Source organism: Poecilia mexicana, unplaced genomic scaffold (genome assembly GCF_051168715.1).
Source record: "Poecilia mexicana isolate PSO_F unplaced genomic scaffold, ASM5116871v1 scaffold_11, whole genome shotgun sequence".
Classification (NCBI taxonomy): Eukaryota; Metazoa; Chordata; class Actinopteri; order Cyprinodontiformes; family Poeciliidae; genus Poecilia; species Poecilia mexicana.
In genome coordinates, this window is record NW_028263380.1 from 25,148,100 (window position 1) to 25,175,739 (window position 27,640).

General features: G+C 41.8%; 1 protein-coding gene and 1 long non-coding RNA gene across 5 annotated transcripts in view; one reads left to right on the forward strand and one right to left on the reverse strand.

Annotated features, from left to right (window-relative positions):
* Positions 1–14,879: 14,879 nt before the first annotated feature.
* Positions 14,880–15,888, reverse strand: LOC148156588 (uncharacterized). Its single transcript, XR_015764680.1, has 2 exons — positions 15,748–15,888; positions 14,880–15,603 (listed from the first exon to the last, which is right to left on the reverse strand). It is a non-coding gene; the product is annotated as an uncharacterized LOC148156588 (long non-coding RNA).
* Positions 15,599–27,640, forward strand: part of pvrl2l (PVR cell adhesion molecule related 2 like) — a 318,248-nt gene continuing 306,206 nt past the window's right edge. For all 4 annotated transcript variants that reach the window (XM_014998419.2, XM_014998496.2, XM_088010488.1 and 1 more), the window contains exon 1: positions 15,599–15,850. In XM_014998419.2, coding sequence (XP_014853905.1) covers positions 15,763–15,850 — 88 coding nt within the window. In that variant the 5' untranslated portion in view covers positions 15,599–15,762. The remainder of the gene's footprint in view (positions 15,851–27,640) is intronic.

The following is a 27,640-nucleotide window of genomic DNA, read 5'->3' on the forward strand; positions in this document are numbered from 1 at the left end:
GCGTGTGTGTGTGTGTGTGTGTGTGTGTGCGTGTGGGGGTGTGTGTGTGTGTGTGTGTGTGGTGGAAGTCAGAGGGTCTTGTGTTCTACTTTGCTACAACTTGGCTGCAGCGTTGGGAACATGGAGCTCAAGCTGTTTGTGGATCTTTGATGGACACGTTTGGCTTGATTGTTAGAATATGGCTGGTTTGAGGAACAGCTGAGAGGCATCAGCCCCGTTTTTAACCTCCTGGTGTCTCGTGGTGTCTGGCGTCTCTAACAAGCATGAGGTGTCCTCCGTGTTGGTGCCGTGACCTGCTGGCTGCCGCTTCATTAGACACCTACTGCACATCTCACTGCTCAGGCCCGACATGAAAAGAGAAGTTCAGTTTGTTTTTTCAGTGACCTTTTGTTTCAGCTGGGTCGTTTCTAATTTTATTGAAATAATTACCTTTGTGTTATTTTTGTCTCTGTTCTATTGAAGTAAATCTTGTCATTTTTGCTTTTGGTTCCTCTAAATTGGTTTTCTGCCCTGTTTTTTGCTTCTTCTTTTGAGTTTTATTGCTGGTTGGAAAACCAACTTAAGGTGCATTTCTGCTTGCTTAAATTTTCCTTCCTCCTATAATTTGTGTAACACACCTGGTCCTTGGTTGCTGATTGTCTGTGGCTCCTGCTGCTCACGGCTCCTTCAGTCATTATTTCCTGCCAGGTTTTCTTTCTCCACTGGTTTGGTTCCAGACGTTTGTTCCTATTGAATCCAGCAGTACTTTTGGGTTCATCCTTGAAATTCTGGATTTCCTGCAGCTCCTTCACTTCTGTGAGTGTTTTTTTTTTATTGCTCTGTTTTTGTGGTCTCACCTGCTGGTGGGGGTGAGCCGACTCCTACCAAGCAACTGTGGAACAAAATTTGCTTTTATGTAAGATGTGTCACACAGGCTAAAATGCCGTCTATAATTGAATCCTATTTTATTAAAAATCCATTTGAAGGGCTGCGTTTGCTGAAGAAGGAGAAATAACTCAGTTATTTTCCTGCAGCAAACCAAATTACTGAGCTTTCTGCTGTTGTTGCTCAGTTTTGGATGTTTGGGGGGAAATGAGCTGTAGTTTGGATAAATGCTGCTAATTTCAAATGCTATGACTTTATGTGGACTTTCAGCAGAAATGTCTTGATTGTAGCTAATGCTCCTTTTTTCTGATGGTGCAGAATTATCTTCTCCCAGTGGAAATCTGTAGTAAAGATGGTGAAAAGTTGACTGTTTTGACTGACTTTATGCAGACACTGTGATAAATCTTACCTGCTATTCATGCTGCTGGATGTCCACTAAATGAAAAAAACCATCTGTCCAGAAGCTGAGATGTTGGACAACAGCTAAGAATGAAACTTGGTCATCCCAGGGCGAGCCGCCTGTGTCCATCTGCTTTTTTCTAAACTGCAATATTTGCTTTACTTGCTTGTTGACAACTACTTTTATATTAAGACACAGTTCCTTTCTAGATTAAGAAGAAAGGCTTTGTGATGAAGGCAGAACCAGAGAGATGCAGAACCAGGCTGAAAGTTTCTTTGTTTGTTTGTTTGTTTGTTTTTTCCATAGAATTGAGAGTAATTCGGTATTTGACATGTTTCTGCTGATTTGTAAGAACTGAACTTGGATCTGAAATCTGAGGTTAAATATCTGGTTACGCAGCAGAAATGCTTGCAAACGATTTTCCTTTGAACTGATATCCAGTTTAATCGTGGACAAGAAAATGTGAACAGCAAAACTCTTTTTAAAATCAATTCATTTTGTTTTGATGTTCACATAAAGCAAGTCATTTATAGCTACTTGTCATCTTTAGATACTTGAGCTACCAAATCTATGTTTTGTCTGATCCAAATGTAATTTACCGTTTTGTCCAAATGTAAAACTTCTGCCACAACAATAATCCTGTGGAGAAATTAATCTTAATGTCTTTTAAGGTAAGAAAAAATATCCATATTTTCTTATCTTAATATTGTTTCTTATTTTTATCAACAGTAGTGCAGAGTAATCTTTCCAACCGTTGTTTAACTATTTTGGTCAACAACATGTTGTGCTGGGTTTTGATCCTTTTTACATATATTTTGGGGGAAGCTGAGCTCAGTTTCACTTGCCTGCATGTTTAGCAGTTTATTGCTGACTTGGAGAGAACTGGTCTGTGGGCTGAAATGGGAAGAAATATTTGCAACATGGAGATGGTCTGTTGCTGAATCTCTGGTATTAAGGGTTCAGATCTTTATACTGAATCAGAAGTGGTCGGCATCTGTTAATCTGGGTCATTTTAAGTCCTAATCCTGGTTTATGTCGGGGTAAACGGGTAAATTAGCAGACTCACAGAAACACACAGGAAATGATGTGGTTGCCTCAGGTTACCATCACTGACAAAAGCAGTTAAACGGGAACTGGACCACTTTCACCACGATTAGTGCAAATCCATAAAATGAACTCAGTTCAGCAGCTCTTCAAATCGATCAATACTCTGAGCCCCAGTTTAAAAATCCTCAGATGAGAAACAGTCCAGGTGAGGCAGACACACCTAAGCTAAACATGGTAGTCATATTTGAGACACTTTTTTAATATTCATCCTGTGTTCCTCATTTAATGCAAGAGGATTTGAGTCTGATTGTTGAAGAGAGATTAAGCCTGAAACGTCTGATCTCCTGCGGCTGACACCTGCTGTAGAAACGGAGCTGCAGTGAGCATAGTCATTATTTTTTCATCTTCAGCTTTCATCCTGCTTTTCTCTGCTTCTGTTTTTCACCTGTTTTTATATTAATATGAACATTCAGAGTCAGCGGCCTCAGATATCTGCTTTAAAATACATCTCAGCATTGTCCCTAACAGAAGCTGACTGATCCAGGGCTGCAAGACTGGGATTAAATCAAATTGTGATTAAATACAAATATTATGTGCTGCTGTCAATTAGATGCTAAATCAATTACAGGTTATTAGTTTCAAGATTGCATCTACCAGCAATCTAAAGTTAATCTCATTGAGTTTATTTTATTGATTCTGTTAATGCTCCAACAAGACTTTGGAATTTAGTCAAAATGTTTTAAACAACCATTGCTTGTTTGTCATTGTCTTAAAAACAGAAAAGTCCTTAAATGTACGGTTCCAGAAGCTTTTATTCCTACCAGTGTTACTCATTTCCATTCCCTGACTGCCTAGTGTTGCTAAAACGCTTCAAACTCAAAATTATAAATAACTTTTAGTATTTTGGCCTCATGTAGTCTGTTCTTGTAGCCATTTGTAAATGTACATTTTCTTCCTTACTGGACAACCTTCTTCAGAGGTTAAAGGCTGTTTCCTGAATTTATCGGCCAGATACGGAGCTTTCTGCCCTCTGTGTTCGTCTGCATCCCTAAGCAACATGTAATTCATGCTCTGACCGACACTTATGGTGTTTGTCCACCGGCTTGTCTGCACTCACAACAAATCGGGTAGCTGTGAGTCTAATTAGCATCACTGGTCATGAAGACCCTGCTGTTTGGTGATCTGGGTGCTGAATAACTCAAACTGGTTTTAATAGTTTTCTTTTGCTGCTCATGAGGTTTTGCTCACAGCTTTATGGTGAACAGATGCACAGGAAACATGAAAACTGGAAACCTGGAGAGACGCCGCCGCGAATATCATCTTTCTTTGCTGCTCGGGAACATTTAAGCTCTGATCAGTGCAGACACATAAAACAGGCGATTTATTTGGACATGTGACATTTTCCTTGAGTGGACACTAAAAGCTTCAAGTGCTGCAGTTATCCGAGTCGCTCCTTTGGAATTGGAGGCGTCTCCCTCGCCTTCTTTGTCCTTGCAGTTGGAAGAGCCTGATGTGCTTTTTGTTTTTTGTGTTTCAGTTCAGAAAAAGAGATTTTTTTTTTTTTTCAGAGGATGCAGTCCTCTCTGAAAGCAGACTCTGAACTTCCTCCACTAACTCGCCTCCCCCTCCTCGTAAAACCCATAACCCGGGTTACCTCAGTGGGGACTCTGCAGGATGACTGGCAGGCACCTCTAACCCTCCAATCCTCTGTGGTTAGAAGCTGAAAGATTATCCACTGAGCAGCTGCCTTTTCTTTTTATTTATTTATTTGTTTGGTTTTTGAAGGCTCTCTTCATCCGTTCACCCATCCATTTATCCCTCCATCACAACCTCCTCTTGCTCTAAACATACACAGACCTGCATGCAAATGAAACCTTTCAACTGTGGAGGCAGATAAATGTGAAACTTCTATCTTCTCACTAATTTCAATGAAGCCATTGATCCAAGGAGCAAATCACAGTGTAGGTGTTGAGCTGTCATGATGTAAGAGGTGATTTATTTTGCTCTCTGGAATGACAGACGAAGGCCTGGAGATGTATGGAGGAGAGCTGAGGGAATGGGTGGATGGAGTGATGCATGTCGGGGAGGAGAGATGATTAACGAGCCAGACTGACCTGCATCCAACCTGACATCATGGATGCAAAGAGAAACAGACGATCTGAAAGTAAACCAAACATTCACAGGGATTCTTTTTATTCCTTTATGTGAGTTTGACCTGAACAGGAGAAGTTCAGTACGACATGATTATGGGTTTCGACTTCATCTGGAATAATTTGTGATGTCGACGGAGCCGACTTCTCATTCTCTGAGTCTGTTTACAGCCAGAAGCTGCTCCCCCCTCTAATGTTTAAAACACCACTTCTTAGCTCTTTAGGCTTTTGTGAATCTCAAATCTGAACTTTTGACCCTCATTTGACTCAAAAGTGGTTCATGTACAAAAGTTCAACTCCCTCGAGAAACTTCTTCAGTGAAATGGGCTTTGAGAGAAAAGAGGCCGCCCAAACTTAAAGCAGAGATTAATAGGAAGGTTAGGAGGTGAACGAGTTTTCTTTCAAATTTTTATTTTTCTGCTCAAAGGTCTAAATCATCAGTCAGTGGTTCTTCACATTAATAACCCAAAGTGAGTAAACCAGGAAAATATATGAAGTACTCCTTGCTTTCGACTTGGACACCTTGTAGGTATTCATAGTTTCATTTAATAAAACTAAGTGTTTTATATTGTCATTGACAATTATATTGTCAATGACAATTCCCCATACTGAGCATGCATGCAGTGACAGTGGAGAGGAAAAACTCCCCTTTAACAGGAAGAAACCTCCATCAGAACAGCCTCAACTGACTGGAGGTTTGAGAAGATGGAGGAGATCCACAAAAAAGAAACGGGTGAACTGGTGCAGGATTATCAGCTTGTAACACTGATGAGCGCTCCCTGCTGGTGGAGGTTTCTGCCTCCTGCAACAGTCTGGAGGTGATGTCTGACCTCAGACTGTTTAGTTCCTGAACAGCTGGTTGAATGAGTTTATCATTTTTTTGTGATTTTGGAGCAAACGCTGGTTTGGAGAACTACACATCTGTGTTACATCTGAGATTCTGGAAATGATACTGATCCCTTCCACCCTGTCCCTCAGGTCAGGGTTCAATTACTGATCACGTCATAGAGTCACTCCTCAAAGATAATCAGAAATATCCCTTTAAACAAAAAGTTCTACCCAGAATATGGGTCAAGAGAACAGCTGAGTTTGGGCTGTAAGACTATAATGGTGTCTAAACTTAAAAACAAAGATTTAAATAAATAAATAAACACTTTCTCTTCTCTCCTTTATTTGAAATGTGGTGTAAGATTTTAGAATCTGGTTAATTACATCCTGGGTTTTTGTTCTGGAACAAATTTTCTGATCTCAGGTTTGAGAACATGATCCAGGCGTCTCTGTTTTCAGAGATGTTTTCTGTAATTAGTCCAAACCCGTAAGAATTTAATGACTGGGTTCTCTCCAGTCTGCCTTTCAGGAAAAGTCACTGGAAGTTTGAACTCCTGCTGTGTCTAAAGGTAAAGAGAAACGTGAAGCTTCGGACACTTTTCACTGACTCTAACATCTTCCACTTTAAAATGGCTTTAGTTTGTCTGCATTCAGTTAGAAACACCTTAAATCAGTGAAAATCTCCAAAACATTATTTTAGATTTATCAGTTTATTCTTTCTACAGGTCACATCGTGTCCATGAAATGTCATTCTGAGGGCCACAGAGGGTCCTCGGTCCACACCTTTACATCTGAAGCCCGACACAAACTTTTTTTTTGTTTTTTTTAACTAACTGAACTTTTTCCCTCCTCGTATCCCTTTGCAGCGTGTTGGTGTGTTTCTACATGCACAGGGGCCGGTAAGTCTCTGATTCAGTGTGACTGATGGGAAATTACTTAAAAACTTGCAGCTCTTGGCATCTAAGCTGATTCAAACTGATTCAGATTTTGTTTACAACATCATTATAGCAGGAGGAATTAATTTGCGCAGTTGGCTCTTCAGGGCCAAACAGGCCTGGAGCCAGAGCTTACTCATTATTTATGTCACACAAATTTCCCCCAAATTGCATTTATGTGGCCTTTTTTGCATTTCAGAGCCAAAACAGATTATGTGCCAGTCCTCTGATGGTTTCAAATATATTACGAGTGTGTTTGACTTTTAGGCTGCGTGTGCATAATGTCAGCAAACGTCTCCAGTAAACCTGAACTGGGTGTCCTGTTGATGTAATGCTGCGTTTCTTGAGATTCTAATGAGTCTGACCTGTTGGAGATGGTAAATGCCTCTGGGCCACCTTTGAGACTAATGGGACGGATATTAATATTTTGTTGCGCAAGATGGAGATTACAGCTGCAATTACCTGACCTACATAGTGTGTTTGAGTCATTCTTCCTGGGAGCAACACGGTGGATCCTCTGCCTCTTGTTTCATTGGCTGAAGTCTCCTCCGTTAATGTTTCTGGGTTCTGATCCAAACACCTGCATCAGCTCAGATTTACACTTCCTCTCGCTGCTAAGCCATTAACTTGTTGGGCCAAATGATCCAGAAACACTTTGTGTCCAGTGAGGAAGAGTCTCATCCATCAGAGTTCTGTTTCCATGCGGTCGTGTTGCTTGTTAAAGTACCAAAGGTTAAGGTTTCAGCAGAACACCAGTCTTTCTTGCAGACTCGTGTGTTTTCCTCAGAGCTGCGATGTTTTCCCCAGATAAACGGAGAACACACATCGGGTCATCTGCATGATGTCAAAACACCATCGGTCAGACGCTCCAGGTTCTTCCTGCGCTCTGTGGTCCGGCTGTTTGGAGTCCCGGCTCTTTTGGAGCTCTGAGCTGCAGTCAGAGCTCAGTTGGTGGAGCATGTTGGGCTGAGACTTTTCATGGACCCTGAAGTGAAACGTTGCTGATTTGAAACTTGCCCCCACTTGTCTGTCTTCTACATTTTACTGTTGAAGCTGGTCGTCCCTGAACTGTACGGATGTGGAGAGAACGCCACCAGGAAGTCGGTCTACATAACGGCTTATGAGGAAACCAGGCACATCAAATATGAGACTTTTCTCTCTATGAATAGTTTTAATCATTGGTGAGCAATAATTTAATTAATATCAGGCTTTCAAATATATATTTTAAACAATTTGGAGAATTTGTACAGCAGATGATGTAAATGCATTTTAAGTGAATTTCGTACCTTTAAGCAAACTTCTGTCTCTACATCCAAAGACTTTCCTTGGCAGAAATGTTAATTTACACTGTCTTGTTTCTTAGCACAGATCAGTCAAGCTTTCTTTAAGACCGATGCTCAGGGAAGGAAAGTCCCAACTTTATAGATTTTTAAAGCAGCTTGGATGTGTTCAGGATCATTGTTTTGTTGAAACACATGCCCAAGTTTCAGCCATCTGCAGTAATTTGAAGGAGGTCCATCCTCCCTCTTCTTTTCACTTTCTGGCGTGCCGTTAAAACCGGCTCTGATGCAGCCCCACAGCATGATGCTGCCACCACCAGTATCCTTACGTTGACTGAACATGCTCGTCACTGTGGACAGTTTGCTCAGTCTGTGTCTTGTATCAGGAAACAAACATTGTTCATGTTTCCATAAATGTCATAAAACTCATTTCCAAATGCAGAGCTTCATGATTTAATGTTCAGAGATTTTTCCTTGTGCGTATGTAAATCTAATTTTTAAAATCTCTGCATGGATCGGTTGCAGGAACGGTTGCGCCGCCTGTGAATTTCCGTCGTCTCCCTCAGAGGGCTGGGACCTCTGGTTGAGAACCTCTGATTACTGCAGTCGTCCCTCCCTCAGGGACAATTGTAATTTATTGTAACTCCCACTCTTCCTTTTCATTTTCTGCCCACACTGAAACCTAACTCTATAGTTTCCATTTGCAGCAAGTTGTTGGAGTTGTAAGAATTACAGTGAGGATGTAACGCTTGGAGGATTCACTGTTTTATCCTTGAGATTTCTTTGCTTTTCCCCTCCTGGCAAAATGATATTATTCCAAAGTCTTTAGTTCTCAGAGCAGAGGAATAAAAGGCAGCTGCTCTCTGATGCTGCTGAGGCTGATGTGACCCGTAGATCAGCTGCTGATTGGTGTTCAGTGGTGCTAACAACATGTTGACCCGACTCTCTGTGCTCCACTGCTGACCATTACTGACCAGTCTCCCTAAATGTCAGAGCAGCACATTTCAAACTCAAAGGCATCTTTTTGGTTAAAACCTGATAATGAGGGTTGTGATTGTGCTGCTGGGTTATGGATGGACGACAGTTTCCCATCAACCTTTTCTTGTCCTTACTGCACATCAGACACAAAGCCTGAATGCTGTGATGAGCTACACTTAGTTTTTTCATTCAAGTCAAATATAGTGCTCAAAAAAATAAAGGGAACATTTCACTTTAATTTTGTGTGTGGCTCCAAATCCAGGCCTCCATTGGTTAATAAATTTGATTTCCATTGATGATTTTTGTGTGATTTTGTTGTCAGCACATTCAACTTTGTACAGAACAAAGTATTCAATGAGAATATTTCATTCATTCAGATCTAGGATGTGTTATTTGAGTGTTCCCTTTATTTTTCTGAGCAGTGTCGTTTTGCTGTTTTCGGCCTAATCCAAGGAGAACCATTCATTCTACCTGACCCTGTTCTTTCCACTCTTCCATAACGCTCTGCTTGTGAAGTGCCTGGTTAACAGGTTTGCTGTTCGTAGGCTGAACCCTGTTGGAGGTCGACGTCTTTGCAGGTCTGCAGTTGCTCCATCCTCCACATGTTCAGAATCTGAGATGTTGGAAGTTCTGGATTTTGTTTAAGAACCTTATGGACCTTTCTGCTGGATGTTTTTGGTCTTCATGATTATTCTCTAACAAACCTCTGAGGAATTCACAGAATGGCCGTGTTTATGTTGAAATCAAAACACACACAAACTTTGACGGTTGTCATAGTAGAAAAGCTCTTGGAAATGATGAGATTCCTGAATTTATTAAACCATATTATCATTTGTTGTTTGTCTGACTCTAGATACGTGGAGTTTAATCTAGCAGCTGTTTTCTGGCTTGGAACACAAACATGAATCAGATGCTCTCCTGTCTTTCCCAGTAATTATCATTTTATTTTATACAAGTTCTGAATTACTCACGTTTGTACATTTGAAAATTACTTTATATTTATAGGAACATAAACTTACTGGGTACCAGTGGAAATAATAATAAACAAAGAATAATTTAATCTTTTCTCTTTTTTTTACCCACCAATGAATATAATATTTTTCTAACATTTTGATTGTGGAATTGGCCTGATGGGATAATGGATTAATTTATTCTTAGTTTCTTGTTATTCAACACTTAAATGACTTGTTTTGATGGTACACTTCCATTTTCATTAAAGTGCACTGTGAAAACATGTGAGGTATGTCAGATTAATTAAGTGTCTAATAATTAAAGAAACTTGAAAACTTTATTGCAAATAGAAACAATGAGTTTTACTGGAATACTAATTTATTCTACATCTATGTTTTTATGTCTGAGGGTTTCCAGTGGTTGTACAGGACACAGAGGAAACTTTCCCTCATATTTATTCCTGCAAGCTTTCTGTCTCTGCAAACTTTATCTGCACAGACTGCTGCTGCAGAAGGAGGGCTTCAGTTAGAAAAACAGTTGTGCTGAAATGAATTCCTGTTCAGAAAATAAAATGGCATCCTCCTTGGTGTTTTCACAGCAATAACTTCTAGATAAGGATGAACAGAGAGCCAGGGAACATCATGAACATGATGCATGTCGTTGCAGGAGCATTACTGTCAGGAGTCAACAGATGGCGGGATGTAACCGGATCATTTGTATGCACCAGCACACACACGCTCACACACACACACACACACACACGTACGCATGCACGCACAGCGGGGACCGGCAGAGTACACAGCGAGCTTTCAGAGGACGGAAGGATTCTCTGCTCTGCTGTGATTAATGGGCTGATTGAGGTTGGAGCCAAAATAGGGGGTGGGCCAGTTTGAAACCCACTAATGAGGTGATAATGGAGAGGTGGGTGGCTGAGGCCACCACCCTGCAGAATGGTGGAAGTGAAGCTGGGAAGGCTTCAGAGGCAGGAGGGAGGAGAGCTCGCTCTCCAAAGGGAAGATTTGTGTTTGTTTTTTTGGCTGGTCTGAATGCTGAAGGTGCACAGAGGCAGAGGGAGGCTTTTCTTTTATTCAGAAACACTAAAGCAGAGAGTGTTGCACTGCAACTGTAGGTGGAGCAGGCAGGTGGTAGTTTCACATGATGAGGGGGTTTCAAACCGTGATTGCTGGTTTTAGAATGAGGTACTGCGGGTGTTCTGCAACGAATGGAGGGCAAGGCAGCGCAGTGAGCACCGTAAGGGGGGACAGAAAACCTCGTTTGTGTTTAGCAAAAGATCAATAAGTTTAGGGATGAAGAATGTTTTTGCAATTCATGAAATTGACATTGTCAGTGGTGTTTGTGGTAGTACATTAAGATTCTCTGGAGATGAAACTCCTAACTTTCTTCTGTTTCCGTGTTGGGATTTGAAACCTTCGGACTGGACTCCACCTGTTAAAACTTTAGTGGCCCATAATGCCCATTACAGGGACGGCTGGTTTAGTGGAGCTGGGTTCTGCTGAGAGGTTATGAGCAGTTAATGGGTCTGCTTCCTAACAGCCGGCTGGCGGACGACCAGGTAGAAGTGTTAAAGTGACGAGGGTGGAGTTTATTCTCCTTGGAGAACACAGTGAGCCGGTGGCTTTAACACCGGACGACAAGAAGGATGTAAAATGGAAACATATGACCTGCTGCTTTAATGAACAATCTGGATTTGACTATTCTGCAGTTTCCTTGACTTTAATTGTTATTTTAGAGAACATTTTTATGTTCATCTGTCACATGGTGGCAGTCAAAGCGCCTGGCGCTCTGAATATATGGAGAATATGACCCACCATGACTCCACTTAGTGGGGCAAATAAGTGTTTGATACACGGCAGATTCAGGTTTTCTCACCTGTAAGCAGTGGAGAGGTCTGTCTGACAGAATCTAATAAATCACATTGTATGATTTTTAAAGAATGACTTCATATTTTCTTTAACGTTTGATACAGTTTCAATAAAACGATAATAAAACACTTTGGACTCTGTCAACAGTGTTTTGTTAAAGATTTATAATGTTTAAAAAGATTCAACACGTCTCCAACAAGATTCTGATTCAATATTTCAATTTAAGGATATTGTCAAAATAATCTGGGGATAACCAGAAGTGGATAACCAGCCCTCCCTTTGGTCTTTCTTCATCTGGACAAAGTGAAGACGGATGCACAGCGAGTTCCAGTTATCAGTTTCTGCATGTTCTCCTGAATCTCACATCCATAATTCTGCTTCAACTATTAATCGTGTTCACTGACTGATCTTTACGACTGAGGCAAGGCAAGTACGCTTTGTAATCTGAATAATAACTTCACAGAAAGGCTTGGTGTTATAATTGTAGTTTGAGCAGAAACGGATAATATGAGGAAAATGGCTCGACTGTGGTGTGAATATCTGGTTCTGTTAGTGTTTCTGACTGGATCTCACAACCAGTGCACACACAGATTAGACATTTCTTGGAGTTTCAATATCAAGTTTTTTTTTTCTGGAACATTTTTTAGTTTAATTTCATGTTTTTGGTGGAAATTTATTGTTTTTTTTCCACACTGGCCCTGACATGCTGTCGTATCTTTGGGTCATGACCTTCCGTGTGGACGGGAGTCAGCTGATCTATTTAGTTTTATGGTGTCTAAGGCTCTGAGTTTCAGCCAAAAACTTTCTGCCTGATTACTGTATTTGTTCACATAAACATTTCCCATTTCCCCTTGATGCTGTTGAAATGATTTCTCCACGTAGTTTTGATTTTTACAGACTGAGCGACGACTAAACCATCAAATTCTGCCTCATCTCCACAATTCGTGAACAAAATAGGATTCTCAGTTAATCTCCTTCAACTTATTTAAAGACGAACGTAAAAAGTGCCCCAGTCATCTTCAAAGACGTTCTCTTATCGTCATAAACAGCAGGAGGATTTCAGTTTGTTTATTTCCAACTTCTGTGTGTTTGGAACGTTTCTGACTTTAGAAAACGTTTCTGAACAAAAGGCCCATCCATCTGGAGACCGAGACCCTGCGCTGCCCCCACACGCTCCGACAGACAGCTGCTCCTTCTCCAACTGTTCCTGCTTCCATGCCAGAATCATCATCAGGAGTCACAACGTGAATCCAGGGATCGTTTGATTTCAAAAAACTGAAGATTTGTGTTACCTGATGCACTAGCAACGAAAACAGAAACCAGAATATTTAACCAACAACAGAAATTGGCCTCCAGTGTGACAATGTTAAGGTTTTATTTCACTAAAAATCCAACGAACAATCAAACATTCTCAATTAAGATCCATAAAAGATGACAGATGTTGAAGAATGTGACTTCATTTGATTGTTAAATGTTGTTTTCTTGCTAAAACGTTCATATTACTTCAACATTAACACAATTTGTCATGTTACAAACAAAAAATTATAAAGGGAATGAGATTTTATGTGTGCATCTGTATTCTGACCTGCCAAGTTAATTAAATCTTTTTTGGGTAAATTTCTACTTCCTTTGCTCATCTAGAGAAAATTTTGTTCATTCTTTTTCACAAAATGATTCAAACTTCTTCAGTTTGAATGGAAAACTTCTCTGAATTATATTTATATTTTTTACTGCAAACAGGATTTGTGGATTTACCTCATTTTCTCTTTTGCTCCTTTTAAAAAACATTTTCTCCAGCTCCGGACAGTCAGTGCTCTGAATGCTTTTTAGATTTACTTTTCTTTTCTGCAGACTAACTTTGTGTTGGTACCACAAGAACAGAGCTGAGCTGGGACAAGAGTCTGAGATCTTCTCGGATCATTAGGATCTTTGATGGCTAAATATGAAATAGTCTCTTAAATATGAGATGAGGCTTTAAAACGGGCTTTTCAATTGTCTGCTGAGGCTGCAGAAATAAACAGAACTAAGTATATTTCTATCGTCTCCTGACATTTAAAGGAAAATAATTTATCCATCCCATTTCATTAGATTTGTGCTGGATTATACTCTTTTGAATTTATGACTAATTAGTTCATTTTTATCCCATAAGCCTATTTTTAACCAGCTCATTGTCTTCTGAGCGCGGACGGGTTTATCTCTGCTTACGTTGCCTTTGCCAAGGTTTCCACAAACATCAAAGCATCTTTTTAGGAAACGTTTCAGCGATTCTTTGAAAGCTCAAGCAGGGATGAGAGGGATGTTTACTTCATCTTAGATAACCGAAAGAACACAATAATGTGCAACGATAAAATACTTTAAGTGACCACTTTGCTCTTTGGTGGTCAAATATAAAGTATAAGCTGCTTCCTGGAAAGCCTGGCAGTCGTCTGAGAACATAATGAGAGGTTATAAAAAACAGCATTTTTATCCCTAAAATGTTTTATTTTGAAATAAACCAAGAAAAGTCAGAATCCCAGACTGTCAGTATTTTGTTACTGATAAAGCTGCTAACTGCATGAACGTTAACTTGAGGATCAAAGTTCAGACAATAATAATATCCCAACCAGCTGAATCTTAATGTAGCTTTTAGAGGCGATCGAGTCATTTGAGTTCTGCATGGAAGATCAATTCTGAAGTTCATGGATTTGTTTTCTGCAGAACATTTGGTGACAAAATACAACAACTTTATTGGACCTCTGTTCCTAATTTAAAATGAAAATATGTACTCTATAAAATTACTAATGATGGAAGTAATAAAAAGACACCAGGAAGCTTTAAACAACTTATTTCCCAAACCGATAGAGGAATGGAAAAGTTGTGTTAAACAGTTTTACTGTTTTCTCTCAAGACAAAGATAAGATAAATGAATATAGAGATCATCAATCTTTTGACTTTCATTCAATCTGGAAACAGATGCTAAGAGGTCCCTGACCTTCATCAGGTAAATAAGTCGTTTGAGGGTCTTCCTTGTGGTGATCTGTGTTTTCTGTGTATGTATTTCTAGGTTTTTTCTGAGTTTAGTTAGTTCTGTTCCCCTGAGTCCTGGTGATGTCCTGTCCTTCCTGTTGATTGTTCCCAGGTGTTTCTCATTCCCTCATTTCCCTCACAGTGTATTTAAACCCACCTGTTGTCTTTGTCTCTTGTCGGATCCTCATCGTCTTCCCCGTTGCTCCCTGTGCAACCTGTTTGTGTTCTGTTCTTTTGGATTATTTCATCATTAAAACCATCATCATCACTTTACCTGGGTCTGCCTGCGTCCTCCCTCACCTCACCAAACCCCAGATCATGACATTCCTCCTCACCTCCATGCCCTGAGGTTCACATAACATAAGGAAACAAAATGTAAACTCTGCAGATAGTAGAAAATGTTAAAGCATGTGCGCCATGTCCAGTGACTGGGGGTCAACGGGTGACCCTGAGCAGAAAATGGAGGGATGAGGGAGTTCTACCGCAGATTAATATTTAGTATGTTTTTGCAAAAAAAGAGTCCCTTTTAAAGATACAAAATGTACCAACCTCAAAACTTTTACAAGCAAAACCATTTTTAATAGGAACAATCTGTTTAGTTTCAGAGTAAAAAGGATGAATAAATTATGACCAGAAAGAACTGGACACGCACCAGTGATCCCAGTTTTATTTTCTCTCTAACTAGAATTAAAGCATAAAATATATGCATGTTGTATTTTTAAACAGGGTACTTGTGCATTATTTTGTGATAATTTTGCTTTGTATGGAAAACCGAGTCTGTAAAATTACATTTTGTCTCGAAATTAAGACTAAGACTGAAAAACAGGAGGGTGGAGAAGAAAATATTCCAACTGGCATCTGTTGTGGATTTCCGTTTAGCTGAATAAATAATTCCGTCTGCAGTTAATCAGCCAAACATTTTCTCAGTGATGATGAGAATCTCCACCTGAACAGCTCAGAGGACGCAGACATGTTCCCGCAGCCTCTCCTCTCCGCTTTTCGGCTGAAGTCCTCTTGGTGACGCTCTGCTGACATCACTCGGATGTTCCCCACTCAGCTCTGCGCATCAAACCCACGGAGCTCCTGCGACTCTCTCACACTCCGTCCACACTTTGTTCTCCGCCTGCTGCTCTGAACGCTGTCCGCCAGACACGCACCCGCCGCGGGCTACCTGTGCGCACTGCGGCCGGGCCACACGGGGGAGGGGTCGCGCTCCTGCCCGTCGTTAAGACTCTGAGAGGATCTGCGCTCGGTCCGGAATCAGGAGGAGGACGCGCTGAGCTGCGGGAGGAAAGGTGGAGGAGAGAGAGAAGTTAACTGGTTTGAAAGCAGGCGAGCTGAACTGAGTTGTAAGTTTGTGAGCGGGCTGCCTGAGGAATAACTCGGAGTCCGGTCTTGGCACACCTCGGTGTTCTGGATTTTTACCTCCAGTGCAGAAGAATGGCGAGAGATTACGCAGCGCGCTGCCCGCGCTCTCCGGGGCGGAACGCCTGGATGGTGGCAGCGCTGATCATCCTGGCTGCTCAAGGTAAGCAGAACCGAACCGAGCCGAGTACCAGCGGAGGCTGAGTCCTCCTGCGCCGCGCGTCCTGGATCACGGCTGATCTCCGGACTTTCCAGCCGCGCATTCCCCGCTCATGTTCACAGTCACGTCTCCGCTCCGTCTGGCTGATGTCTGACTGTAAAAGTTTCTGATCCCGTTTTCCCTCCACCAGATCGCAGCTGAGTTTCAGCTGGGGTCTTGACATGCGAGGCGTGGCGTGGTTTTTGTCCTAATTCCTGGCTGCTTCCGTCGGCAGGTGACTGCTCAGGAAACCTAATCCTCTCTGAGCCTCTACAAACCCCTCCATGCACGGCTGACCTGCAGTCTGTGTTTACCTGCAGAGGGAGACGCGTGTGCGGTCAAACGGGACAGCAGCTGATTGCTCCCCGTTAGAACAATGCTGGAAACCGGAGCAACAGGGGGATGATGGGGAGCTGCGCTTCTGCTGGCTTCTCTGTAGAAATCCCGCTTTAATAATTAAGTGGTTAATTAAAGGAAATGCACGATCATAGTATATGAAAATCCATAGGTGGCTCATACAAAATGTTCCATATCTGCACCATCTCACCGTGAATCGTTCAGTGAAACAGGCAGAGAAGTGGAGAGGGTCACTTTGGTTTTCCTGCTTCAGCTGCACCAGTACTGACCGATTATCAGCCGCTCTGCTGCTGCGCGCCAAAAACTGTCAAAGAAACGTTATAAATGAATCCTGTGGCGTAAAATTATAATGACCAATAATTTTAGCTTTAATTACATGATATCTGAACCAAATACAGGCAAAATTGCTGGCCCTCCTGGTGAAGACGTTTTAAAAACCTTAAAATTAATCAAACTTTTATAGAGATGGAAAATCTCACAGTGAGAAACTCAGAAACCTTTGATTCTGCTCAGAATGATCAACTTAGGTTCATTTAAAACATGTTCAGAGTCAAACCTCTGATCAGTTCTCCATGACTTCCTGGTTTTTTTTGTTTGACCACCAATAAAAATGGGAAATATGAGAGAACACTGGTAATGAAGGTTTAAAAAAACAACAAAAAACTCTCCAAAACCGAGGCCTTCTACTTGTCTATAGGTTATTTGGGAGTTGTGCAAAGAGAAATATACAATTTTAATAAAGAACCACATGCCCTCTAAGTACGGTGGAGGATCTGTGATGCTGTGGGCCTGAGATCATCCATCATCTGCTCATCGTCTCAGGGTCATGGGAATGTTTGGTGTTTATCTGCATCATTGATCAGAGGAGAGGCGCGGTCCATTCTGGACCGGTCACTTCTCCATCAGAACCACACACACACACACACACGCACACACACACACACACACTCCTAAGTGTAATCTTGAGAGGCCAATTTACCTAACAGTTGTGCTTATGGACTGGATGCTGGAGCAGCTGGAGCGAAGCCAGGTCAGGATTTGAACCCAAGACCTTCTAACTGCCAGGCAGTGATGTCGGGTCAGCCAGAGATCTGAAACTGAAACCAACCGAGTCTGTCAGCCGTCTTATGTCAATATTATTCCATTTCTGTCTCAGTTCAGTGGGAAGAAAAAAAACAACCAAAACTGAAAGTTAAGGTTGAATTTTCTGAAATATTTCAGTCTGACGTTGTGCTACTGCAGTAAAACATGTTGTCACATTTTTACTGGGAAGCAGTAAATTTGTCCACCAGTATAAAACCTCCTTGGCTTCCTAAAATGTTTTTCTGCAATATTTCAGCCCGACTCCTGACTTCTGTAGAATAACATGTCACTGTTGTTGCTGAAACTTGGTAAAGAGCCAATCAGATAGGGATCAAAATCTGACATCTTTTCTCATTCCCTGACAAAATACTGAACAAATCTGTTTGTGGATTTATCATCAAAGTGTTACGTGTTGAGTCACATGTAAAATCATAACGGTTGGACATGTCCACTGATGCATAACTGGGAAAATCTTGTTTGTATTTATTTATGTTGGATTCCAAAGTCCCGCCTATCGAAGTTCCTGCAGCTCAGTTTCCCTCCATGGTCAGTTATTGAATCCAAGCAGCTTAAACAAAAGCCTGCTTGTGTTTTCTCCCTTCAGAAAAAAGCAGAAAACTGTTTTCCCTATTAAAGTCTAATCAATGCATCTTGACTGGAACTAGTCAGGTTTTCAGTGTTCCCTCCGCTTCCTGCAGCCAGCTGCAGCGTTTCCAGCAGCAGCCAGTCACGCTGAACATATTGGCATAAAAATCTGTTCTCCTGTTCACCGTCAGCAGAAATCTGCCCCGACTGTTGCTTCCACCTGGGTGTAACTCGTATCGTCTGTCAGAGCTGTCCCCGAATTGTCACAGAGGAAACAGAAGATGGGTCATATTGGAGCCGTGTCATCTCTCACGCTGTCGCTCCGCCGAGGCGCCTCAGAGATCAGAGCGGCTGGGAGGGCAGGATATTTCAGGGCTGGGAGCCGCGCTGCGTTTAGCAGCAGCATCTGCTGCATGAGGAGCGCCGACCAACGCTTCTCTTTCCTGGGTGAAGGTTTGACCTTGATGGGGAACAAGCTGTGAACCCAGCCTTCCTCCTCGTGTTTGTGTAAAGCATCAGGGCTGTGATGCTGCTGCAGGCTGGGCTGCACAGGTTGGTGGAAGGATGACAGCCGCTCGGCTGAGACGCCGGCTACATCCGGTTGTCTGAGAACTGTCAGATTATTGTGACAGCATCCCCACAGGTTATGATTTAATTTGAGCGTGCAACAACACAACTGTCTTGTTGGAGGAGGAGAAATCCTCGGCGCTCATTTCACCCTCCACAGCCGGAGGAGACGCAGGTGAACGCAAACGTTGGTTTTTCCTGGCATCTGAAGCCGTTTTCAGCAGAATTTTCTCTTTCTGCCGTTTCCCAACAGATCTGTGACTGACATGGTGATGATATGATTAGATACAGCACAAATACTAAAGGTTTATGTTTATGTGATCACACCTCTGATATTCTTTGTTTTGATACACCTGAATGAGACAAATAAAACCGAAACCGTTCAGTCTCCTGTTCTTACTCGCTCCCTGAAACAGACGTTAAATGCAGCAGAGAAGCCACAATGTTGGAAGAACCAGGTTAACCTTGAGTTAAAAAAGTGTAAAACAGGGTTGAGTGGATCTCCTTCTGCAGCAGTGATAATTAAGTCACTTCAGGTGCCCTCTCTCCTCGGAGGCTGGGCTCTTTGGGCTCCATCCTGCTCTGAAATGTCAGCCATGATGAGTCCCCTTGTCGGCTCGCTGGAGACGAACGGCTGATTAGCTTATCACTTGGAGAGCAGGCGGCCGATGATTATCGCCCTTGCAGCGCCGCGGCCTGATTATCGAGAGTCATTAATGACTCATGGTCTGCTTTGCATTGCACTGCGTTGTTGTTTTGCATATTCATGCATGCATGTGCATTCCAGTGGTCCATTCTGGTTCTCCCTCCGTCTGAAGACTTCATCTGGAGCTTCTCTGCTTTGGCATTTTCATTTTTTCCTTTGGCTTAATGACGACTTGGGATCCCTACGACTTTCTGCTTGTTTTTACAAAATGAGCAACATAAATGTGACTTCTGTTGCGCTGCACTTTGTCTGTGAAAGGCGCTTTGAAAATACAAACCTACTTAATTGATGGTTACTGTAAATGTAAGTGAACTCTGATAGTGTCAGTATAATAATGTGCATCTTCCCTCAGATGAAGCCGTTATGATCTAAGCCATTTGTACTTAAGTTGCTCAACCAAGGTCAGACATGACTTATAACACAACTCATAGTAATATATTCCTCTATTTTTCTTTCCAAACTCTGTCACGGCTTCACTAAACCAGGCTGGAAAAGGCAAAAATTAAAATTAAGTTTTATATGCCACCATATTGGATTTTGTGGTTGTGAAAAAGCTGTGGACTTTTCCACTTCCTTGTCATTTTTTCAACATTGAACTAGAAATTTTAATTGAAGTTGAAATACGAATGATCACTATTACAACTTTAGGTTTATTTGATAATTCAGCATGTTTACTGCTTTTATCCAGCTAAAAGCTTCTCAGTGTAGATTAATTTAATTAGTTCCTAATAATCCTGAAAATTGTTTGAGTCAAATTGGTATGAAGACAATAAACTGTATTTACTACAGATTCTAGTCTGAAGTGTTTGTGTCCTATTTGAGGTATTTTCATATAGTTGGTTATTTACAGCTCTACAGTGCAGAAGTGTTTGAGAAGTCTTGAATAACAACAGTCTCCCAGCAGATGTCTAAGACTTTCCACTGGTTTTCTGATTTGAATTTCTAACATACACCAACTGTCTGTGTCAGCAGATATGGAGGACATGAATCTGATGAGAGATTTCTTATTTCAGCCATTGGAGACCTGGAACCTTCTTAGACTTGTAAGAAAATGACTTTTGAAAATCTCTGGAAAGTCATTTTTTTCCCCATCTTTCTACAAAAACGTAAAATCACATCCAACGTTCTTCCTCTAGAGGAGAGAAAAATCTCAAAACAGTCATCAGCTTCACTCCTTGGACCACTTCCAGAAGATGAGATGGATTGATAACGAAGTGAATGGAAATACGGACCTTTTTATTGCTTTAATTAAAATTCATAACCAGGCTCTGCTTTGGGAGACGCGTCTGTGAGCGGCCGGCTGTTCGCTGCTCTTCGCTTCATAATGGTGCTGCTGATTAGCTCTTGGAGGAAAACCTGAACTATTGCTGAAATATTGCTATCCAAAGAATTTAAGACAAAAAAAAACCCTGATGAAACATCATTTAGCTCTAGGATTCACAGCTACCCAGCCCTGAGGTTTGAGACGGATTCTGTTTTGATGTGAGAGGAATGTTTTGGAGATGGCTGAATTTTTGTTTTGATTTGTTTTTCCTGAGAAATAATTTAGATTCCAAACTGTATTAAAATGTCTGTGAACATGTAAAGAAGCTTCAAATTTCCAACGTAACACTGGATTCCTCAACCATGCATGAAACTTTCAGCTGCTCCGTCCTGCAGCTCAGTGGCTCCGCCGTCCCTAACCTCTTTCAGAAAGTCCTTCACGCTGGGACTTGGACGCCTTCTGGCCGTCTGTTTTTGGACAGAACCGAGGCGGAAGGCGTGGGGTGTGGTTGTCAACCTGCCGCTGTGATGCTTCTGGGCCTCCAAGGTTGCGAGGAAACCGTAAAGGTCGACTTGTGTGAGGATGAGCCGGCTTCGTGGCTCCAGGGTGTGATGCAGTGATGGCAGGTCGTCTGGGATTTAGACGTGTCAGCAACACATTCTCACCGTTAAGCTTTTAATTGCGTGAACTGAGAAGTGCAGAGATGGATACTGTATGAAACATTTCCATAAAAAAAAAGTACAAACATTTCCATCAACTCTAAAATGGATTTTTACCTTGATTTAAGTTAATCATGTTTAATTTATTCACATTTCTGTGAATCCAAAAGTGACGTTTTCTGTGCATTCTGTTATATAAACAGTGTGAAATTTATGGTATAAAACTGATAAATTTCAAACATTGACATGAAGTAGAAAATACAGGAACAACACCTGGGAAGTTTTAAAGTTTCTCCACATTTCTACGGTTCATTCATCCATATTTTATGGATTCTGTGTCTGTTCCTCTGGGGTGATCGTCTTTAAGAATCGGTGGTGGCTGATGTAACGTTGAGTTAAAATCAAACAGCTTCTCGTTGACAGAAATACTTTTAGGGACTGAAACAGCTGGCCAACCAGCTTGCAGCCTGTTGTGTAGATTGGATAATAAGCACTTTAATAAGGACGGCGGTTGGCACTGGATCTGTTTCCAGAGTTAGATATGTCCTGTTTGCACGTGAAAAGCATCGCCACTCATTTTTTCTATATGGCGTCTATGTCAACCGTGCTGGTTGATACAGACCAACCAGCTGTGGTTTGCTCCACGTCTTTCTTTAAGCTCTCTTCTCTGACTCATCACCGCCTTGACCGTCGCTCTGCTGCGGTTCAAGGACGGACTTCCCTTAACAGGAACTGTTGCAGTAGTTCCTCCTTCTGATCAGCACCATGAGGACAAACCATTGCCACTATTATTCATATTAAGGTTTCTGTTTTCTCTACATAAGCTGTCATGTCTGCAGCCTCTGGGCCATCTGACAGCTTCAGCTTCTCTTGGTATTTATTAAAATGACTTTTTTTCTTATTTACAGCCTTTTCTTGGCCGATTTGCAAACATGAATATCATTGGGCTGAGTTCCTGTTCAGACTTGTCTGATTGTGGTTCTTGTGCCGACTTTGAGAATTAAACTGGAAAGACTTGTTGGACTTTTCTTTTGCACACTTCAGTCATTTGCACTTCACTAAAACAGCAACCCAGCTGCAAAGGGTCCAAATAATGTAAAGCTAATAACCAAACGAATAATAGCAAGTTTGTTTGAAAGTCTGAAAAATTGTAGACAGCTAAAGATCCAAACCTCCAACCAGGGATGACCTACGAACCTGGATCACTACAACATAACTAATTTGTCTTATTTTATTTTTAACTTCAAAAGTTTCCTCTGTGAGTCTAAATGGAGACATTAAAAGAGAGACTTGGTTGTATGTGCAGCAGAAAGTTTCATCTTCAGTGAGGATTTGACAGTATTTCTTGGTTTTGGCAGCTCTTCGGCCTCAGATGGTTGTTTACTTGCGTCTTGCTGGTGGTCAGAGATGCAGCTTCTGCAGGGTGGATCTCTCCTGATTCCTCTGCTGTACCAACGCGTGCCTTTAGGGGTTTTTTGTTTCCGTTTGGTCTGGTGGAATCAGGGTGAGGATTTTGTGTTCTGTGCGGCTGCAGCTTGCTGAATGCCCACAGAGCAGCTTTTAATCCATCACTTCACCCGCCGCAAGTCAGTACGAGTCAGCAAATTTTCCTTTCCTTCCTTTTTAGTTCTTTCTTTCAGAAGGATCGGGATCGTAAGCAAATTCCACATTAGGCTCTTTGGAAATAAACCATATCATGGCTAACACCTTGGCACCTCTTTGTGATTCCTGGGCAAACAGGTGTCAGAGGGACGAGGGATTACTGAGCGGAGCAACAGGAGCGGAGCCATGAATCACAATGGAGCTGATCCGCGGACGGCCAGAGGAAAGCTTCTGCGTTTTGCTCTGGGGGGTTTCAGTCGTCTCTCTGCATCATGAACATCGTTGGGTGAAAAACACCCAACCTCTCCTGCGTTCTCAATCAATGCTGTTTCCTCTCTCTGGTTTTTACTTTTGCCTCCATGCCGGGTGGGAAAAAACACACAACTTCCAGCGGGGGCTTTCCAGGCCTTCAAACCCAGCTCATTCTATTCATTTTCTCTTTCCTTTATTCCTCCGCTCTCACTCGCTCTGTCTCATTCTCTCCCTTCCTTTCTCTCACTCATTCTTCTGCTCACGACCCGCTCCGAGCCAGCCGGGCTGGCTGCGGCTCCATCCCAGCTCCCGAGTGGAGGCCCTTTTGTTGGCTCAGCTTTTGGTGGAATTAAAAGGGGTGCCAGCCGCCCCCTTACCCCTCCTCCCCGCCTCTCTCTCTGCTGCTCCCAGCTCCTCCAGCCCTCATTGTTTGGAAAGGGAAGGGATTCAGAAAGTGTGAAACTGTTTAGACAAGCATCTCTGCTCTGTCTGCTCTGGGAGTCGAGTCGTCCTCCTCCCGTTTCAGCCGCCGCTTCCTTCCCAGACAGTTTGCTGGTGACAAAATGGAAATGGCTTGAACCCTCTGTGTGGGAGGGCAGCAGTGGATCAGGCTGCGACGTGACTCTGTGACATTTCCTGTTGTACCCATGTGGGCGATTTAATAAGCGCAGTAACATTTGTTTTCCTCACTTGCATCATTATAAAGCCTTTAGGCAGGGCTTCCTCCTGCGGAGAGACGGGAAGAGGGACGCTTAAACCGGGAACCGCGGGAGCCCAAACCGATCCGCGTTTGCAGATTTACAACTTGGAATTTACACTGCGGCTAAACGGAGGTATAAAGGAAACATCCTGGATGATGTGCAAACGCTAATGAGAGACGGCAATTTAAAATGTCAACGATGGGACCCAGTAGAGCTGACATTACTCATGCAGAAAGCAGATTTCTTTCTCACCTCCGTAACATTTGTTTGTAATCAGCGGTGTGTTGGGATGAAATATCAGAGTAGGTGGAATAGAATTAGCAGACATTATTGCAATTAAACACTTCAGCTGCATGATTAGAGCAAAACCACTTCAGTAGGAATGTTAAAAATGTAGATCTTGGTCTATTTTTTTATCCTCTGTCTGTTCAGAGGCTCAATACAAACAGTTTTTACATTTTACCGTCACACAGCATCACTCAGAAAGTGTTCTGCATATTTATTCACATCCCCTTTCCTTTGATGCTGTTAGTTTGTTTGCTTAGCAGAACTGCAAACTTATGAAGACTTGGCTTTCAGACTTAAATGGAAAAGACCAAAAAGCCTCCTGGTGACTCTGGAGGAGATGCAGAAATAAACGGCTCAGGTAGCTGAATCTGTTGACAGCTATCAGTCTTGCATTCCACAAATCTGTGCTTGATGAGAAACTAACAAGAATAAAATGATTGTTTTACCACAAGCCGTGTAGAGAACATGGAAAACATGTGGTAAAAGGTTTTCAAATCAAATGATGTCAAAATTCAGCTTTTATTTGGCCTAATTGCAAAATAATGTGGTTTTAGAAAACTAATGCTGCACCTCTCTCTGAAGCATGGTGGTAGCAGCAGCATCAAACTCAGGCATGATTCCTTTTAAAGGTTCGGGACATGCTGTGTGTTGATCCATCCTGGGAGAAAACCTTTGGTCGTGTCCAGCAGGAAAACAAAAACCAGTAGAAAACATGTTTATGAGCCAGAATGGTGCAATTAAAATCCAGACCGAAAACATTTAGAGAATTTTGTTGCAAGGCCTGAATATTGATTGTATTGTTACTGAATCAGACTGACCTTAAACTACTTTACAAACATGACTGGACAGAAATGCTCTTCTCTAGATGTGCACATCTGGGAGAAACCCATAAAACAAAACTTCAGTTTTAATTGGAGAGAAACACCAAATATTGAAGCATGATACTCTTTTTACATTTTTAAAAAGAAAAAATAGATTTCATTTACCTTTGTGCACTACTTTTTATTGGTCTGCCTCATAAAACCCCAGTAAATATGCGAAGCTGTTGGCTGTAATGGGGATAAATATTGAAAGGCTGAACATGTGTAAATACTTTGGCAGAGTTTTGGTTGTATTTCCATATTTTGCATTAAAACACAAAAATCCAAGCTTCTTAAAGTAGAGTAAAGTTCCTGCAGTACAGAGCTCAGGGTTGTATACCGTCTGAATTATGGAAGCTCTACACATGTCAGTCTTGCATAAATCATGAGTCTATGAAGCATGTTACCATTTATGAAATATAAATTGATTCCTGCAGAGGTAACTGATTCAACTAATATTCCTCTGACAGTTTTCCCTTCAGTTTGTTGCCTTCGCTCTGAAACAATCAAACTTTTCCTAATAACTGTGTGAAGCCATTGCTTTGCACCGTATTGCGATTAGAGGGAATCACACTCGAAGGGAAACGTCTTTCCTGGCTGAGGAAGTTCGGATCCAAGAAGTCTGCATGATCTTGAAAGTGAGTTTCCTGTCCTGGCTCAAGTCGGAGCACGAGAAAGGTCGGCCATTGTCAACTGGCCCTGAAAAGTGACGATACTGCTGAATGTTTGAACCGTCATTCTCTGACTGGAGGAAACAAACATCCTTCAGGAACTAATCCAGATTTCTTCTAATCTGTCCTGTCGTCTGCAGGACTGTCTCTGGTTGGGTCATGTTTTCAGCTTCCAGAGGCCTGGATGGTGTCTGGTGGTTGTACTGATCCCTCTGCAATAAAGTCTACAAGCTCTTATTAAAATTATTAAAAATAATATATATATATATATATATATATATATATATATATATATGGATGGATGGATGGAATCACAGCATTGCTCTTTCTTGAATTGTTTTGTGAGATCTTTCAACCATCTTTTGCCTTTTATGAAAAGGCAAAATAGGAGAAAAGTTCTGTTTTTGCAGTGTGCAGAAAGGTTACAGAGGATGTTGTTATGCAAATGTATCAGTCTGGAGAAGGGTACTGAACAATTTCCAAAGATTTTTTAAAAAATTTACTGATATTTTTGTAAATTGAGATCTTTTGGATATGAAATGTCTTGAAAATACAAATATGAAAATGTCAGGAAAAATCCAACTAGGACAGTTTGTGGTTGGGACGGAGTGATGTGAGGAAGACTAGAAGGTGGAATTAAATCAAAAGGTAATATTTCTGTCCCCTCGATAAATGTACTTTCTTTTGCTTTTGAATCTTATTATTTTGTCACTTTAAAGATCAGATAATGTAGAGAAATGATCCTGGTCTTATGCTAAGAAAATACAGTAACCTGGCTTTTAAACACCTTGTACAAATACTCTGAAGATTTAACAAATTAAACCTGAATGCACTGAAATGTCTTTATGTTGGCCCAGTGTTGCTGAACTGTGCAGTAAGACATTCTGTTGCAGTATTCAACATTTCCTCCATGCCGCGGCTGAAAAAGCTCCGGATTGCGCCGTAGGTAGACTTTAGATTGTTGAAACGAGGCATGAAAAGGTCAGACCAAATATCAACCCTTTTAACAAATGTTCCTGACCGCTTGGTGAGACAAAGTAGCGACTCAAAAAGAGGGGGGGAAAATGAAGCTCAACACCTCTGTGAGGTAATTCAAACAGAACATAGGAAGAATAGGAAGCGAATTGATTTATCTGTGCCTCTGCCTCCTGAAATAGCCGGACTGTCCAGCTCCCTGCAGCTGGCAGACGCTTGGAAACAAGTTGTGGAGGTCAGCAGGTGATCGGCCACATGAGGAGGAGACATCCTGAGTTTGCTGATGAGATGTTGAAGGAGAACGTTGCTAAGGACGAGGACTTGTGCTTCCAGCACTTTCCTCACCTCCCTCTGCTTCCTGCGCTTCTTTAATATTCCTTAAATTGGCTGCATCGCCCTGCCTGGTGTGTGTGTGTGTGTGTGTGTGTGTGTGTGTCGATGGTAGTAATCTTAATCAAGTGGATCCACTTTGACAACATTGTTTCTCATTTGCATGTACAACTCTATTTGACTGAATGCTCTTCACATTTTCATGCGAGTCACACGCACATTAAAACAGAATACCAGTGTCATTTAAAGTTACAGCCCATTTCCCAACACATTTCCCCCCCATTTATCCTGCCATGCATGTCACCACTAATTAGATCATTTTTTTGTCATTTTTCAATAAACGTGCTGCGGTTATTTCAAACCTGGCTGCCAGCGAATGGTTGTGCTGGCAAACAAAGCAGCTGCATGTAAGAAAAGGGGGAAAAAAACAAGACATGGATGTGACAATTAAGTTTGTCAGGCTACGTGTTTCAGGAGTTATTTCCTGGCACAGACTCGCACATCTTCTGCAGCTGGCAGGTGAGTGACGGAAAGCAGTCCATGTTTTTATATTAACAATGGGACATGGCTTCCTGTCAGCCTTCATTAGCAGATGTGGACGTATTCGCAGCTGAAGTGAGAGCTTTCTATGAACAGCAACCTGAAAACTGAAGGAATGGCACCAGACTTGTGGAACGGATCTATATCAGCCCTGCTGGTGACAACACGTTGCTGAAATGTCTTTTTCGGCTCTGGTTTGCAGTATTTCTTTGTCCCAGGTATAAACATGCATCACAGGGCCATGCCTGCACACAGCCGAGCCGAACAGAACCACTGCATGCAGGGAGAAGATGCAGACTGAGCAGAGGAAGACA